Here is a 20,029-nt window from a genome sequence, read left to right on the forward strand (position 1 = left end):
AATATAGGTATTTAGTTTTAATCAAATTAGTTTGTTGATAATACAGTTCCGCAATAAAGCTGAAAACAGGTATTTTGCTAAAAATGCAAGGATTGATATGATTGCTGAAAGAAATTTTTCATTTTATCTGTATATATTTATCTGATCATAAACAGATTGCTAATTGTATCTGATTGATGCTATATCTTCAACCCTTATTTACTTTTCTAGGTCAAGAGCTCCGGTAAAGATGCCTATAAAATCTAATTTAATTAAATCATGTAAACAATGCTGTTAATGAATCTTCCCAGATACTTGGTTTCATTGGGAGAAGTTTCATCCAGAAGTATCCATTAACGCCCAAACATCGAGAAAAAAGGGTCGAGTTTTGCCAATGTTGGACAAAATTAACGGAAATGATGCTTAGTAAAAAAATGTTTTTTGAACCAACGGGTTATTGTTTTCAAGTAGAGGTATGACAAAATTTCTGGATTCCTCCTGCGTCGGTTTTTTGTTGACTCGAACTTGCTAACGTTTCGCCAATCATCCTGTTGGCTTCTTCAGAGCTAAACTGAAACTCTTTTGCAGTATTACAGTAGCCGGTGGAAGTTTCTTTGAAAAATTAACAGGATAATAGGTCCTTATTTCTTCGACTTTAATTTAAACGGCAGTGCTTATTTAAATGATCTTCAGAACAAATTAGAAAACCATACGCACGAGCTCCCATTGGAATAACTAAGGAACCTGGTCTTTCAAAAAATCTATTTAAATCAAAGGTTTAATGAATGGGTTGGAAAAAAGGGAACAATAAAATGGCCACAAAACAACCCTAAAAGATCGTGTAAACGCAAATACCATCGAAAGCAGGGAACATATAGAAAACCTGACTAGAACAGAAGTTCATATACTAACTGAAGAATATTCATTCCCAATCTATCACTGCCACTTTAGAAAAAAAAAAACAGTTTTATAATTCCATTTGTAAAACTAATTTCCTACATATTATATTATACCTACCTAAAAAATAAGTTCTAGAGTATTATTTAATGTTGCGATTAAGTTAACAAATATTTTGAAAACTATTGAATATAGGGCTAGGATACAGGTATTAGGAAATAATTAGATATTAGGATATAATATTATACGAAATGTTCTCTTCCTTCAGGCTAGGATGGATGTTGGTTGAAATTTTTTATAGATTCCATGAAAGTTTTTTTTATCTAAAACGTGCAATCGGGGGTTAATTTAGCCCTCTTATTCGGTTTAATGAACGTTTCCACAATTCATTGTATTTCTCTTTCCGAATAAGGCATTTTATTTATGATAAAAGGAGCATAGTTTTGCTAAATCTATAACTGTCACTGTCAGTTATAAACAAAGATTTTGTTTTTTGGTGTCCGCCTACTTCACAGCCATCTAAGATAGAAATAATAAATTCTAGAATAATATTGAATGTTGTGTTTATATTAAAAGGGTATAATCTGAAAAACTATTGAATTGGATTGGAGTATAGGACATATTATACAAGAAATGTTTTGGGATTTGATTATGCGAATAATATACAGGCTGTTCCATTAAAAATATTTTTATTTGTGCATGATTTCTGCAACACCCTGTATATATAAAAATACATCTTTCAAATAGCTTACTATTTTTGAAACAACTATTGTATTTGACGTTTCTTTCCAAACGTTAAAGAAAAAAGTAATGGAGGGTTGAGAATCACAGTAATTCTGAATATCTCGCCATCTACGCGGCATCGGAGCAGAGACATTATAACTCTTTTTTTTTTCATGGAAGACTGAAGCGTCTGAAGACTGAAGCGTCTACATCAGTTTATCAGTTTCAATATCCAATTTACTACAGAAATGAAGGCATTAATAGTTTCCATGTTATAACTGCTACCCTAGTCAACCAACACTGTCTGATTGAATTTTTTGAGTCGAGTCTATAATAAATTAAGTTAGAAAATACTATTCTGCATTTCTTGATAACTCCTTATAACTTATTATAGTATCCCTATTATCTCGTTATTTCTCTACCATGATTTATTCGTTTCTGATTATCATTGTTTTTGTATGTTGCTTTCAGGCTAATTGAGCTTCGGCCATTGATAAATAAACAAACATGCGCATTCAGTTTTCAGTGATTAAACATCGAGTTCAATGTGAGTTTTTGAAAATAGCATAACTGCCTCATGTGTACAAAATTTAACCCTATTTGACCTCTGAATATGTACTAAACAAACAAAACTTAACGAATAGATGAATATCAACCAACATAAAATCCAATTTGAGAATAATAGAATATGTTTTGGAACGTCCTGACTTGCAAAAATTTGCTTCGCCTTTTCGGCCTTTTAGAATGCCTGTAAAATAAATTGCTATATCTACTTAAGTACAGAGTGAGAAATGCTTTTTGACATTTGATAAAATACTAAAATTAAAACAAATGGTGTAACGTCGGACAGCAGGCGGCACACACTGGACAATTTAAAAATAATTAGCGAAATAACATTGAAATGGGTTTTTGTTGCAATATAAAGTAAATGCTCCAACAAAACCAGACGAGGGGCTTTTAATCATATTAAGCGTTTTTCGTCAGCCGTATCCTACAAAAATATTTCACAATTAATTTTCATACAAGTGGTCTCAAAAAAACGCATGGCAGATATGTGACTAAATTCTCGGAAAAGCGACTCGACTCGATAAACTTTTTCGGTTGACGTAAATTGTTCTAGAAATTTTTATAACAAGGGAATGGCGAGCATTTATATGGCACATATTTTAGTGCTCGCTAAAATGTGTAGAGTCAAATGACCAAAAAATAACGAAAAGTTTTTATAAAAGGATTTATATTTGTTGTTTGGCATTGCTACCTGTACTGAGGATTAGCATGCTGATACGGAGGATTAGTCTTATTCTAAAGGTAAATAATATTAAATTAGCGTTCCTTTGTCAAAAATCACAAGAGTATATAACAATAATTAATAATGAACTAATCTGGCATGAAACTGTATTAGAGAAAAAAAGCGTATACATCATATTTGCAAGCTAGAAATTAGTTCGCAAAATTTTTCAAAAAAAAAAAAAACAATCCTTTATGGATCAAGCTCAAACAAAACCAGAAAGTTAAAAGATTACCGACTGAAACTGGATACTCTGTACACTGACTTTTCTGTTACGTTGTAAAGACCATAACGTCATCCCCAATTTTCACAAAATATCCCATCATGTCCAAAACCTCATCCGGTTAAAAAATTTTTCGAAAATCTAGTTTCGCTTTACTTCGAGAAAGAATCATACCCGTAAGGAAAAGGGGAGGAGACCCCGTATCATCTGCTCACCGAGTGCCCTGCCTTGACATGGGCAAGATTGGGAGTCTTCGGCACGGGCCTGATCGATCCGAACTCAGTGCACGGTATTGAGCTAAAGGAGTTGCTGACCTTCTATAGGAGGGGCGGCATTCTGGACGCCCTTTAGAGCGGCCTGGGGACACAACGGGCCCACCTGGTGGCCTAAGTGCTTGGACGCCCGCGAGGGCGCCCCCCTTTAATACCAATACCAATACCAATACCCGTAAGGAAATAGACCAAATAAATAAGACTCTTTTGCCTTTACATCTTGAGATTTCTTCCATCTTGTCCCCATCCAAGTTCGATACCCTTTCAAACATGACTCATGACAAGGCTTTAAATCTTCGTTTATCCTCTACCCAAAATTATATTCAGAAATTTGAAAAACCAACGTCAACATTAGGGAAACCATTAAACTTTTATCAACCAGCAAACACTGTGATTAATGTATCATCGCACCAACTTTCGGAAACGGAAAAATCAGTTCTTTCAAAAGGTTCCAACTTCGTCCTTGCCCCACGTATTATCCTAAAAGAGGAAATCTTTTCAAATGTCGAGTCTATCCTAAACCAACTGCCCACTCAAACAGCTAATGAAGTTCGATTTGAAACCGCAAAAATCCTTAAATAATCAAGACCTCCTAAATCTAATATTGCAAAGCCTGAACGCATTGCCCTAAAATCTCTAAAATCTAATACCGACATCGTAATCCTAAAAGCAGATAAAGAAAATGCTACGGTGGTCATGAACACAAATGAATATCAGGAAAAGATTCAAGATATTCTTAGGGACGGATCATATCGTCAACTTAAAAAGAACCTACGTTCTCTATGGAACGCAACCTTAAATCTGTCATTAAGGCTTCTTCTCTATCAGACTCCGTGAAAAAATCTGTCACCCCTCATGACTCTAAAATTCCTCATATCTACGGACTCCCAAAGATTTACAAATCAGGATTACCCCTTCGACCTAATGTCAGCACCATTGACTCTTCAACATATTCTCTAGCAAAATATCTAGCTTCCTTATTAAAACCCCTACAGGGAAAACTAATACTTTCGTACTTAATTCCTTTCACTTCATTGAACAATTAAAAAGGATTACATTAGATACGCAAGACATTCTGGTTAGTTTCCACATACAATTCTTCTTTACTAAAGTATCTATTTCTGACACTCTCAACATCATTTCAAATATATTAAAATCCGAGAACCTGGAACCAAATCTTCTCACCTTAATTGAAAAATGATTGTCTGGAACATGTTTTTCTTATAACGGTCAAATTTTTGAACAAACGTCGGGAACAGCTATGAGTTCTCCACTATCACCAGTCATAGCGAATTTATATATGGAAGCCTTTGAGAAGAAAGTTGTAGACACCTTCCATCTAAAACCAAAATTATGGAAACTCTATGTGAATGATACTTTTGTTATTTGGCCTCATGGTCAAGAATCCCTAGTAGATTTTCTTAGATATTTAAACTCTATACACAATAACATACGTTTTACCATTGAATTAGAAACTAATAATAATCTCCCATTCTTAGATATTTTTATCCATAGAAAATCAGACCTAACATTGGGTCATTGTGTTTACAGAAAACCTACTCATACAGACCGATACCCTAATGCATTGTCACATCACCATCCGTCCCAAAAATCATCGGTTATCAACCTTCTTGTTTACAGAGCCCTAAAAATATCTCAGTTTTAGTCACTAAACCCAAAATTAAAACATCTTACCTCTGCTCTTCTCTCTAATAATTAACATATTAAAGATATTAAGCATTCCATCACAAAACACACTTCACCACAACGTTCCAATAGCAATGAGAGCGAAAGAACTTGCTACTGTTGTCTATCCTTATATTCAAAACATCAATGACCACATATCAAAAGTTCTAAAGAAATATAACGTCAAAACCAGATTTACCACTTGTCCAAAAATCTCTCAACATATTCGATCCGTCAAAGACAAATTTCCACTTGCGATGCCAGGAGTTTATAGCATCCACGTATATGCGGTAAAGAATACATTGGAGAGACCGGACGGAAAATATCAACTAGGCTCAAAGAACATGAAAGAGCCTTGAGACCAAGACAAATAAAGTCATCAGTAGTTACCGAACACAATCACGAAATCGGACATAAAATTTTATTCTATAAAACTAAAATTCTTTCATGTAATCAATTCTTCTACCAACAAAAAATCTGGGGTCTCTAGAAATCTATAAACAATCTAACAATCTTAACCGCGACACAGCTCTTTACCTGTCACCAATGTGGGAATCAGTCATCCGATATGGTGTTTATGCCCCTCATTTAACTCCGCCCCCGTCAAACAATATATGCGGACCAGTTTCAATTAAGCTTTGAAGAAGCCAACAGGATGATTGGCGAATCGTTAGCAAGTTTTACTCAGCAAAAACCGACCCAGGTGGAATGCAGAAGTTTTGTAAAAAGTAGGAGAGTTTTGGTTTCAAAGAAGCAGGAGCTCAATTAGAAGAAAACTATTTAAGAACAAAAACAAAATAATAAAAAGTACTTTGAAGCTATCATAATCGCTGTACCAAAACCAAACCGATGTCATATTCACGAAAACTACGCATAAATTAAATTGGATAAATTCTTTAGCTATCTCTAACAGGTAAAGCCTACATCATATTATTTTAAATGGAACATCCTTTATATTATATATGCGTTTAATAAAATATCTTATTCTTATAACAGACTTTATATTTTAGTACACTCGTTTTTGACAAATCGGCAAAAATATTAAATTTTTATATAATTAAAAGTGCCGTGACTGAGTGCAACAACAATAATTATATAACAAAAACACTAAAAATTACATGTGTCCCCAAATGAAAAAAGCCATTATAGTTAAGTCGGGGCTGTTGGCTGGGCAATCCATAGTTCCGCCGTTCCTTATTCAACCCCTGGGATATTTTGCATTTGAAGCATTTTTTTAACTTGCACAACATTGTAAGGAGGGGGGCACCGTCTTGCTGCCATATAATCAGTGCTGATATATGTAGGGGTAAATCTTCTATATATTGTTCTATTTGCTGCTCTTCTAGCCGGCTATCATTATGGCCATTTAGTCTTTCTGACAAGAAAAGAGGTTCAATTAAGTAATTTCCCACAAGTTCAGACCAAAAATCATTTACAAAAATTAACACGCAAGGGAAAATCTGGGAAGTAACGCTTGGACCCGTTGATTATGATATCGGTAGGATAGAAAATCATGCAAAATGTTCCAAACCAAAACGTGCGCGATATTCAGATTATTTCCAATTTTTCTAGTACTAGGTTGAGGAGTTTCATCAATAAAATTTAAAACTTCTTCTTCAATTTCTGTAGTTCTTACAATGATGACAATGATTCAAGGCACTCGCGGTTGGTTGTTTTATAACTGAGCAAATGTTATTAAGACACCACCCCAGTCACCAGACTTAATTGTAATTGAAAATTTGTTGTTGACATTAAAAAACAAAGTAAATAGTGCCGCAATATCTAACAAGAATGAATTAAAAGTAAAAATTACTGAAGTATGGAACATAATTTCCCGGGAGTATATTAGAAAACTAGTTGAATCAATACTACAAGGCGTTATCGATAATGAGGAAGGCCCGACTAAATATTCGCAGGAGTATTTCAAATTATGCAGTCGTTTTGCTCTAATTGATTTGGTTATATATTGTTTTGCATCATTTTACATGTGACGTTAATATTGTATGTAATTTGCTTAATCGTTTATTGTTAACTAAGTAAGGCATATTTAAGACAAAAAGTAATTGACACTTTTTTAGAAGGCCCTTTACTAACTTAATTTCAATAAGCTGTTTTTTTTTTCAAATAAATAAAGAGACATTAAGACCAGCTAGTTTTTGTGCTGTGTGTCACTGTATATTCGCCTAACTGGTATGACTGCATTAGGAAAGCGCAATTGACATAATCTGCCATCAGCGAAACCATATATAAAATGCATATCAGCCAACTCCATTAGTAAACAATGCTCCGATATTTTAAACATCAAAATAATAAGACGCGAAGTTAAAAACTGATGTTAAACGACTGTCAAACAACCGCCTTGACAACCGACTTAATAAGTCATAGAGAATTAATAATTCTTTATTCTTACAGAGTTTGCGTACTTGGTATTCGTACTTCAATTTTTTTAAGTATTTTAATAAAACAGATAGACATTTACTTAAATGTACGAAATAAAAAAGATAATAATTCTCCGTACATCAAATTGATTGAAGATTGTAAGGATAATTTTTATTTTAAGAGAAATCAGTTGCGTACCATGAATGTGGTACACTAAATAAAGCTTCTTGATGCATAGTACTTATGTGCGAAATTTTATTAAAATATCTAAAATGGTAATACACATATTAAAAAAATATATTTTATTTTTAAAAACTTTACCATATTTTATCTCAAAAGTTAAAACATTTAGGATATACGTTCATATTAATATTTCTTTAATCAATCAATCAATAATCGCCCCATTAATTAATGATATTCAATTAGCAATCACCCTGTATATTTTAATTGCCTTTAATGTTTGTTATTTTAATTAATTGTATTGTTTATTGTATTATTTAACTGACATATATATTGATGATTGTTTTAACGGCGCCACGCATGGAAATTGAAATTAAATTGTTTTAATAAATATTAAAATAAAATAAAATATTCATTCCATACAAGAAAGCGAAAGTTTTCGGAAACAATTCGCGCAAAAAGTTGGCAAGCGTATGCGGCTTGCACAGTAGTAAGGTCGGCCATTATAACGTAACAATAAGATTTATTCCGGGACATTCCTTAAGAGAGTACGTGTCGGCGTTCCGCTGTCCAAATTAGTTTTGGCCCGATAACAATGCTTTGCGTCTGATTAATTCCGACCAGAATTCGAATACCAACAATCTTCGAGGATCTTATCTTTGGGAAAGTTGACCCTGGTGTTAGGTCTCCAATTTACATTGTAAACTTGCTCGCTCTCCCAATTAATTAGAAACTTTGTGTTTGGGAAGATTGTTTTTATTGTCGCAAGATGCGATTAAATCTTTATCGAGCCAAACGGAAATGCAATTGGATGTGAATCAATATGAGAATAATTAAATTGGATAGTTACTACACAGCCAATTTTACAAAAATAAACTAAAACTAAAAGAAAAACAAACAATTATTATTTAATAATACTTTTGTACTCTTCCTTTCAGTGAGTGAGTGGTAAACAGTCTCCAAAAAATTTGATAAAGGTTGAACTGATAAAATTCCTTTATTTTGGAAAAAAATATCGCAGGATCTTGATCGGTCCAATTGTAAGTAGAATGGACCGTGGATCAATATGAAGATAATTACATTCTGCGCAAAATATTATTAAATGATAATTCCTGTAATCACTATTGATTTTCAGTGCCAGCGAAGCTGATTTGGGCTGTCATCGGAAAGGATGCGGAACTACCATGCGACGTTACCCCAGCTCTGCCGGGAGACAATGTTACTATGATTTTCTGGTTTAAAGACAATTTGGGGATGCCAATGTACAGGTAAATATGCAGAGTTTATTCCTGTACAAATAAGACAATTCCAAAACCTCGTTATAAATGACCTACCATTTATTTATATTTGCAATTGATTGGAATTGAAATGTGTCCTTTTTTATCAAATGTAGCTAGGACAACTCATTTTTAGGCCAATTTAGATAGTGTGCCCATTGTTATCCATTCAGGAATAAAACTAATAAATACCATCAAGCCCTCTGTACTGAAGGTAAATAAAACCAACCAAATTTTATTTTATTAAGTAAAATGCATCTAATTGAATATTTGCGGATAACAGTATGTACAGGGTGGCCGCTCTAAGAGGAACCTATACCTTATCTCGAAGCCTGCGGGGTTACAAAAAAAATGAAATACATAAGTTGTTTCCATTAAAATGACCATTATTTTTTTTCCTAGTAGTTACTTTTTTATATATAGAGTGGTAAAAAAAGTTACATTTTTTTAACTTTTTAAACTTTTTTCCATCTATTATTTTTACGAAAATAATACTTTTCTTTAGAGAATAATCAAATTTAAAATATTTTCTTTAAATACGCGGTGTTGCCACGTTTCGCAATATGATGCTGTTCTCAATTTTCTTAAATGAGACACCCTGTATATTATTGGATTTTTGAATAGCCACTTTAATAGCAAATTCAGTTATATAACACAGTACGGATCTCTGACTTACCGTTTTGGCTTACTTGGCGATTATTTTTCAATAATACTTAAATTATTTTCATAATTTAAAAATCTTGTAAATAAGGTCTTTAAGTGGAAAAAACTTTTAAAAAATATTCATAATCTTAATGATATAGACCACATGTCTTTCGAAAATCTTTAGAAACCTGCCTGCCTGTGAAGACCACAAACACAATATTGATGATATTATTATTTTTAACTATTTTGACATAATCATCGCAGTAGCTTTGAAAACAACAGTATTTGTCTGATATGGTAATATTACTGATATTTTGACAGGTGTCAGTGTATTTTTTTGACTTCCACTTCGACTATTTTCTATTTCTTTTATTAAGTTGTATTTTTGTTGAGTCTATTTTGCATAATGTATACGAAGGAGGAAGAAGTTGTTGAACTATTAGAATGTGATCTCAGACAATATAGAGCCAAATTTCTCCAAAGGCGATTGCCAGAAAAAAAAATATTTGCGAAAATATACCAGCAGTTTCCAACAAATGGCAGTATTTTAGTGAAAAAAAGTAGGAGCCGAACGGTTTTGGATAAAAATATGCAGCTAGATATTCTTCTGCATTTTGAGACCTCCACCCGCCTTGCCGCTTCAGATGTAGACGTAAGACGAACTACACTTCAAACATGTTTAGAAATTAACAGTTATAAGCCATGTAAATTCACACCAGTATAAAAACTGCAAGAATCAGATTTTAACTTAAAACTCGAATTTTTCAATATAATGATGAATAAGCATGTTTTGGATAACATATTTCAAAATATAATTTGGACCGATAACGTCTGCGGTGTTATTTAATAGAAAAATACGCATTATTGGAGTTCAGAAAATAAAAAGTGTGTTGTGTTGTTTGAAGTAAACAAGCAGGGGCAAAGATTCGTGAAATTATGGTGCGCAATCTGGAGATCTGGACCCATATTTTACCAACAAAATTTAATATCCGTACGATATTTAAACTTATTAAGGAACGAAATTCGACTACTTATACATAATAATATTCCCCAAGGAGAGCATCCATATTTAATTTGGCAGCAAGATGGCGCTCCTTACCATCGAAGTGCTGCAATCATTCGTTTTTTAAACAGAAATTTCAGAGAGTGGATTGGACAAAACGAAACCATCTCCTAGCCAGCGAGGAGTCCAGGTTTGACCCCGATGGACTTTTTTCTTGTGGGGCACATTGAAATATATGGTTTACAAAGATAAACCGTCAACAGTTTTGGAAGTGGAGCAACGAGTTCGCGCGGCAGTACGCTATCTAAATGAAACGAATTACGTCTCAAATGCCATATACTATTTAGAAATAGCATATACTGCTTGTATTCTTCAAAACGGCGGACATATTGAAAGACAATTGAATTACTTTTACCCGTAATTAATATGCATTGGTAGTTAGCGTTAATTTTTTGTAGTTATTTCACGTAGACATTTAAACGTAGAAATAAGTAATTCGCGAAATTTGACAACATTGTGCTTAGCTTAATATACTGTTTTTAATATGACTTCTTAACAATGCTCTATAACTGTTGCGAACAAGTTGATATGGAGCTCATTAAGCCAAAATGGTAAGCCAGGGACCCGTACTATGCTATATAGTTGAAATTGCTATTAAAGTGGCTATTCGAAAATCCAATAATATACAGGCTGCATAAGAAAATTGTAAAAATTATCATTTTGCGAAACGTGGCAACACTGCGTATTTTAAGAAAATATTTTGAATTTGGTCATTGCCTAAAGAAAAGCATTATTTTCGTAAAAATAATAGATGGAAAAAAAAAGTTTAAAAAATTAATAAACAACCTAACAATGATGGTTTAAACATAACCCGAATTCTAAACATGATCGCTATTAAGTTCGAAACTGTGCATCACAGAACCATAATCATTTTATATTGTTGAATTTGTCCTTGAAAAAACTATCCAAAAATGCAATAAAATATAGGGTGTTTTACCACCCTGTATATAAAAAAGTGACGATTAGGAAAAAAAAATAAAGGTCATTTTAAATGAAACAACTTTTGTAATTAATTTTTTTTTGTAACCCCGTAGGCTTCGAGATAAATATAGGCCCCTCTTAAACGGGCCACCCTATACATGTTCACTGGCCATATTCTGACACCGACTACAGGTAAACCGCGTCTCTATAATTTTCTTGTCCAACAAACAAATTCAATAGCAGCGATCAGTTTATTAAAGAAATTCTATCGTACTGTCTAAACTTGGTCAAAACTAGCTCTAGAGCGCGTAGTTCCTTTTTAGAATAGAAGAATCTTTCTGGAATGTTTTTCGGAGGTTCCACTTGACTTTCTGCCTTTTTTTCTGCAATAATTTTTGCCTCATGTACCAACGGAATTGTTTAAGCGACTTTCTATCTGTTATGGTTTTTAATATTCTCCTGTGCAAGGTTATTGATCAGTTTTTTATTTGTAAGCTGTCCTTTTAACTAAATTTCACACAATATAGCTTGTTTGTGTAGGAATTAAAAAAATATTTTACAGGGTGATTCAGAAATATGTGGTAAGTCAATGTAACATTTTTTATACGAAACTCCCTATATCTGCATTATACAGTTTCGAATTATTAGAGCTTCAAGTAAAGTCTATTATTTATTTATTTCCTATTTCTATTAGTTTGTTTAGTTTTGGTTAGTTTGTTAGTTGTGGTTAGACTACATATACCATAAATATCACGTATGCCTTCTCTGATAGCATTTTTACGCTGTTACTAATATAGAATGTGCCGTTGTTTAGATGTACCTATAAATAATTATTAATATTTAGAAAAATACATTACATAAAAATGATAATGTAAAATTTTAAATAAAAGTTTATTATTTTAAACATATTAGGTGCGGGTCTTACCTCACCTTTTCTCAAAGGTGGTGGACAATGATTCAGTAGAAATACTAAGAGATTGTCGAACTTACATTTATACACTGGATTATGTGTTTAATCTTGTCGGAGTTGTTCCGTTAGAACGTTAGCATTGGTGCTCCCATTTATGTAATTGTAGGTATTTCCACGCTTGGATTGCTAAAGATTTTCCCATTGTTTTTTGTTTTAAACTTGCGCTTTTTCCAATGCGGCTCCCTGTGGACAATCTGAGCTTCGGACCATTTGATGTGATAAAGTAATATAGCACTCAGATCTATACTAGTTCGCGAGATTCCGCAACCAGCAGCTTAAGTAAATTTCTCCTTCGAATCGTCCAGTCCCTTACCAGAAGAACTCGTTCATTTGTAAAGAACTCCGGACAGTTGGTAAGATTATGTCTTTAGACAAGTTTGTTATCTTTGACGTGGAAAGTATATAGACCAACGTGCCCAAAGTTTTACGCATAAGATGATGGCCTATCGATGGGCTTCCTTCAATGTACGTTATAGATGTGGCAATTATTAAACCTGGGGTTTGGCTTCGATATATGGACGACACCTTCATCATCTGGAATGGATCCGATAGACAGCTAGATTCCTTTATCACCGTCACATTAACATTAGTCTGCACTTGACAACGTTATATAAACAAAAAAATGAAGATCATGGAAGTTCGACAATCACATAGTATTTCTACTTACGATTTCTCAACAACAAACTGTCACGTTTGTTTTTCTTTAATCTTATTTAATTGTACACTACAAATTTGATATACCTCCTACTCAAACTAAAGATTTGATGGAAGATGTGAAAATGGAAGTTGGAATAGTATATTATCCAAATTAAAAAGTTTACCGAACGTGTTGCAGTGTTGGATACTACACTTTTCTAAGACTGTTAGTTTATGGGTACATTTTCGCAAAACAAGACGAACACATTCACTGATATAACCGGCAGAATTGACAAACGTCCAAATTCAAGGGGTGGGAAATATCTCCGAAAACATTCGATTGCTCCCAAACCCGTGCGGAAATGTCCGAAGTGGCTCGAATCCGTGGGAAACAAAACCAATGTGGCTTCCCGCACGCTAGATCGGTGTGTAATTAGGTATTTTACAGACGGGATTAGAAAAATGTAATTTATGATTTATATAGATTAAAAACAACATGGAGGAAACTAAGAAAACATTGTTTTGGAAAATAAATAATGTTAGGATTCCAGTATAAAAGCACTGTAAGGTTTTTATATAAACAGCCACAAATAGTGAATGAGCGTGTTCAATTTTTAAAGAAATGTACTGAAAATTATATATCAGAATTTAGAAAAGTTGTACTTTTAGACGCAATGTGGATATTTTCCAATGGAAGTGGTTTAAAATCTTGGCAAAATGAGTCTCTAAAATCTGTTTAATATTGTTCCTAATAACATAACATTTTGGTAGTCTCTGTATTTTCCGATTTGATTCATACATTTGACTGAACAATCAAAATTGTGCAATTTAAAATTCAATGGTAAAAATGTATATGTCATGAATTGCATATTTTTAAGAATCTCCTTCCATGACTTAAAAAAAGGATTTTCAGACTTCCTGCTTTATACGTTATTAATTATTAAACGATGTTATTGTATTGTGACGAGCGATATAGGGTTGGTTCTGTCTGCGACCGAAAAGTGGGTATCGTAGCGCACGAAGTTTCTATGCCCATCGCGAGACGGCGCTGCCAACCAATTACACCGAAACTGGGTATATATATATATATATATATATATATATATATATATATATATATATATATATATATATATATATATATATATATATATATATATATATATATATATATATATATATATATATATATATATATATATATGATGACACTATACTCCGGGATATCATCCGTTCGCTCGTTGAACACCGACTGGAATCCTGCAAATCCTGCATCCGACTGGAATCCTGCAAATCCTGCATCCGACTGGAATCCTGCAGACGTTTCGCCAAAATCTCACTTGGCATCTTCAATGCTCGCGCTCCGAAAACACTTCGAATGACTGACTTGACTGTTCGAAGTGTTTTCGGAGCACGAGCATTGAAGATGCCAAGTGAAATTTTGGCGAAACGTCTGCAGGATTCCAGTCGGATGCAGGATTTGCAGGATTCCAGTCGGATGCAGGATTCCAGTCGGAGTTCAACGAGCGAACGAATGATATCCCGGAGTATAGTGTCATCACATTTTTCCATCCGTGAATCAATACGTGAGAATATATATATATATATATATATATATATATATATATATATATATATATATATATATATATATATATATATATATATATATATATATATATATATATATATATATATATATATATATATATATATATATATATATATATATATATATATATATATATATATATATAGCAGGATTCCAGTCGGAGTTCAACGAGCGAACGGATGATATCCCGGAATATAGTGTCGGTATAGCGTGTACGTAAAAAGTTCATATTGGTATGAATATGTAAGTTCTTTGACTTGAGTTGTCATTTTCAGTTAGGTTAAGGTTGACGCAGAGTGACGATTTAATTTCATCGTCGCATTTGACGAACCAGAACGATGTTTACATTATTTAATACGGGTCATACTGTATAGCACCAACCGATCAATTTAATTTGAAAGGATAACGCTTATTTTGGGATTTTTTTTCCGACCGAATAATATATCGCGGAAGGGAGTTTATCAAGCAGGCAAAATATCCCGTGGCTGCATATCCTGCGAATTTGTTGGGAATAAAAGTGGTGCGCTCAGCGTTTTGCTCTCCGGGCATGGCGGTTTGATTTATTCCTCGCGGCCCGGCTAACTATTCCGGATCCTCTACAACTTGCTTCCGGTGTTTAAATCGATCCTCGCCCATTTCTGAACCAAAATAAAAATCTATACAAGACTAGTTGCCATAAATCGTATCGCTCGTGCATGGATTTTGGAAAGAATCCCGCGTCGGTTCCTTTAAACGATGTTCCTAAAAGGAAAAAGGCATCTCGGTTTGAATACATACGGTCAAAAATGTTCTTGGGTTTATAGGGGTGATATTTCATTTCGATGCTATTTACGTTGCTGGTAATGGAAAAATGGGGGATAAACAACGCGTGGTATGGTAATTTTGGCAACAAAATGAAACATTTCGATGAATAAGACCTAGTTTTAGGTGAAATGAAACCAGATAGTCGGGTAGAGGGGATCCCAGAATTTCTTGTTGTATATTAACACATATTGTGTCAAAGTTTATAGAAAAAATAGCTTTTTATTAATTACTCAAAAATCTATAAGCTGATTGTCACAAAACTTGAGACGCTTTTTTCGTGGTCATACGGGTCTTTATTTTGTATAATTAAAATAAAATTGTTCATTTAAGTGGCGTCCCAGAGGGGGATATTTAAAATCGTGCACGCTACCACTGTTAGTTTTCAGCAACAGTACATATAATTCTTACTATATAATTTTGATATATTTGTACTATTTTTAGGGCACTCTTCCAAATTAGTATACCATAATTAAACAAACAGTCTACCAGACTTGTATGGGCTATCAAGAGGCTACTTTTATTATTTAAAATATTTGGTCAAGCATAGAATTTGTAACATAGGTTACTTGTTTTATTCCATTTTGCCATATAATCGATATGAGGGCCCCATTTTTGATGTTGTTCAATTAAGACTCCCAAGTATTTTAGACTAATTTTTCTGCAAAGTTGCTCTTATGTTTCATCGATTTTTAACAGCAAAGTGTAACCATCAAGTATAATTTTTTTGTATCTACGTTTACTTTCTTAAGATTTAAAGATTTCTTAAGATTCATACGTCTTAATTAATTTTTTAAATATCTCATATTTATTACTAAAATTTAGATCTTGGATAATTTTATAACATTGCTATTCCTATTACGCTAACTTTTGTAAACTTATAAATTTTTCAAAGTTTTCAAGATATACCATCAAGGATAAGAGGTTTTATTAGAAAATGACTTTTGTACAAATATTAGACAGGGTGTGCTATTTAAATATTAATCTTGTGTTTCTTGAATTTTGCTCCAAAATATTATTTTTGAAACATTCTTCCACGGTCTACTCCACAAGGTTGTTCTTGTGAAATTAAATTCTACAACAATTATTTAAAATTTCAGAAAATCGATTTTTATGCTATTGACGAAGGACAAGCATGGAGGAAATGTGATTTCTTACTTACTGTTTAGGCTCAGCATTTGCCTTGATGTTATTTTATTAATCTACATACCTACGACATGCATACGTTTGTTCCATATTAGGCGTGATTTATAATTAGATTTATCTGCAGAGCACCAGAGTTGGCGCAGAAGCGTCAATACATCATTACAACCTGCTTATACGCAGTTTGGTTGTATTGGTAGTCGTGCTACCGTGTTCGCGGCTGTTGTCTTGGTTGTTGTGTAGTTCTAGTGTTCTGGATCGTATAAATATGGACAGAAGACATTGTGTAAACAATCCAAATAACTTTTGGTATATCTGTGGTAGTTATGTCGTAGTAAAGAAAAGGCAGACTAAGGCGTGGTTTTTTTCGATGTATAGAACTTTAAGTTGCAATAAAACAACGATGGATTATTCCATTGACATGAATTTTATTTATCCGAAAGATAATCTTGTGGCATTAGATTTTTAATATTTTTGAATATATTTTTTAAATATTTATAAATGGATTTCTGGCATATGACCGCCACTGCTGGCGCGGATGTAGTCCAATCTGGACGTCCAATTTTCAATGACTTTTTCCAACATTTGTGGCCGTATATCGGCAATAACACGGCGATTGTTGTCTTCCAAATGGTCAAGCGTTTATGGCTTATCCGCATAGACCAATGACTTTACATAGCCCCACAGAAAGTAGTCTAGCGGTGTTAAATCACAAGATCTTGGAGGCCAATTCACAGGTTCAAAACGTGAAATTATGCGGTCACCAAACGTGTCTTTCAATAAATCGATTGTGGCACGAGCTGTGTGACATGTTGTTGAAACCACGCCTCCTGGGCATCATGGTTATTCAGGAATGAAAGAGTTAGTAATCATACCTCTATACCGATCACCATTGACGTTTTGGCCATCATCGTTTTTGAAGAAGTACGGACCAATGATTCCACCAGCCCATAAAGCGCATCAAACAGTCAGTTTTTCTGGATGTAACGGTGTTTCGACATACACTTGAGGATTAGCTTCGCTCCAAATGCGGCAGTTTTGTTTGTTGCCGTAACCATTCAACCAGAAATCGGGAACAACGGCAATCTCGTTTTGGGCCCATTCGACGAATCTAATCCTTACTTGATGATCTTTTGGCTTCAATTCTTGCACGAGTTGGATTTTGTAAGCACGTAAACCAAGATCCTTCCGCAAAATCTTCCATAAAGTGGATGGACACAGATCCAATTTCTGTGCTCGATGGCGGATGGACTCATTCAGGTTTTCCTCAATGCTACGCTCTACAGAAGCAATAGCTTCTTCTGTACGCACCGTACGGTGTCTCTGGGGCTGCGAGCTATCAATAAGAGTAAACGTGGTGCGAAAACGTTCCATGGTTAATCGAATTAACTGCTCTGATGGACGATTTTGTCGATGGCGTAGTGCGCGATACGTATTCCGCACAGAACCATTATTTTCGAAATAAAATTGCACTATTTGCAAGCGTTGTTCAGGCGTGAGTCTATTCATGACGAATTGCCACACCAAACTCAGAATAAATCACTTGACAGCTGTTAAATCGGTCACCATCTTGAACAGTAATGCCAACTTAAAGTTCCATACATCGAAAAAAAACATCCATTATAACATCAAAACAAATTGTGTTCCCAATCTTGGCTCTGCTATTCGACCAGTTCGACATGGACCAGATGAACCGTCAGAATAAAAAGAATCTAATTCCTTCCCAAATGACTCATTATGCAAAGACAAGGATTTTCAGAACACAATGACCAAAAACGCCTCGATTTTATTTAAAAAAATTGATAACTTTCTTGGAAACTAAGGATGAAACCTACGCAGTTAAAATTATTCACTTATTCAGATATTTCTGGTGTATAGTGTATCATTTCATTAGAAAAATGAGATATTTAAAATTTTATTGCCCCACACGACCCCATAAAGGCGCCAAATTGATAAAATGCAGCAATTCTCAGCATCTGCAACAAACCATTGGCTTATGCTTTATGCTTCTTTTTAAATAAATTAGTATCTGATGTGATAACTATTTATGAAAATTTGTAATGGTATTTACGTAAGTTTAGACTGTGATGTATTTTTTGGGTGCGTAAACAATAAAAGCTTATCGGTTATCCTCTGGGTTTAATGTCATTGTCCTACACCGCCTTCATCGCCATTATGGCGTCCCTCGTGTCCCCAAGGACGAAATTGACACTGCCTTATTAAGTTTATTTTCGTAAATAACGTAGTCAAGAAGCGCGTTCAAAAATGGGTGTGAAATTTTTTTGAATTGTAACATTTTTTAATTTAGATCCATATTAAATTTGATTTGACGAATTTTTCACTCCGAATTTTTTAATAAAGCCGGTGTTTAGGTATAATCACTTCGAAAATATGCATTTACGGCGTACGTGTTATCAAACTGGCTTTTACCATGATTTACGTCTAATATTAGTATTTTTCAGTTCTCGTCAAATATCCCACGTTTTGCGTATTATTGTCAACAAAGCTACGATAGCTCGACGCAGACCAATAAATGGAAATGTTTTATTGTGCCATTAAATATTCCATTACATTTGGATTTTGACGCATCGAATTGGCGGCGCTACTTGCACTACGCATTACAATTGAATTTATGGCCTTATAATTTTGTCGGTATTTTTTGTCTGCCCTGGAACGACATGATTTGGTGTAAATTGTCCGTTTCGGTAAATTTATAGAATTTACGAGTGGACAGCAGACATAATAACAGGGGAAAGAGTCTGGAAATAATAATAATAATAATAATAATAATAATAATAATAATAATAATAATGTTTTAATAAACAAATTACATTATAATGCAGCTTAAACAAATTATGTGCAAAAAAAATGACTCGAAAAGTGTTAGTCCAAACGTAATGCTCATTTACTTTTTTACTAGTCTATAAAATCCAATTAAAGCAAACTAATATTTTTTGATGATAAATTAATTCTAAAAATACAAGTTCCAAAAATACAACAAATCACTATTTAAAAAAAGAGGAGTTTATGAACAAACGCATAAGTTCAAATCTCAAAAATGATATTTTTAATACAATTTTTGAAATTGAATTATCCTACCTTAAAACTAAATCGATTCATTGTATTTCAATATTTAAATTTGACATAAGCATGTGACAACTTTACACAAGGTATATGAAAAACATTAAATTTAAAATTTATGAATCATCAAAACTACATTTTTATTTTTATTTTTTTTAGTTATAGGAAAAATGCGATTTGTACACAAACCTCACACTTGGGACTTTTTTTTCAAAACAACACTCTATTTTATCTCAAAATCGAATAGATATTT

At 33.5% G+C, this 20,029-nt stretch overlaps 1 protein-coding gene across 1 annotated transcript in view; it reads left to right on the top strand.

The window, feature by feature from the left end:
- The window catches only part of LOC132701002 (hemicentin-1), a 178,944-nt gene that overhangs the window by 34,314 nt on the left and 124,601 nt on the right, over window positions 1-20,029 (top strand). Inside the window, exon 2 of the mRNA XM_060668613.1 lies at window positions 8,763-8,895. Coding sequence (XP_060524596.1) covers window positions 8,763-8,895 — 133 coding nt within the window. The remainder of the gene's footprint in view (window positions 1-8,762; window positions 8,896-20,029) is intronic.

This window comes from Cylas formicarius, unplaced genomic scaffold, assembly GCF_029955315.1.
Source record: "Cylas formicarius isolate icCylForm1 unplaced genomic scaffold, icCylForm1.1 PGA_scaffold_10__41_contigs__length_53128322, whole genome shotgun sequence".
Classification (NCBI taxonomy): Eukaryota; Metazoa; Arthropoda; class Insecta; order Coleoptera; family Brentidae; genus Cylas; species Cylas formicarius.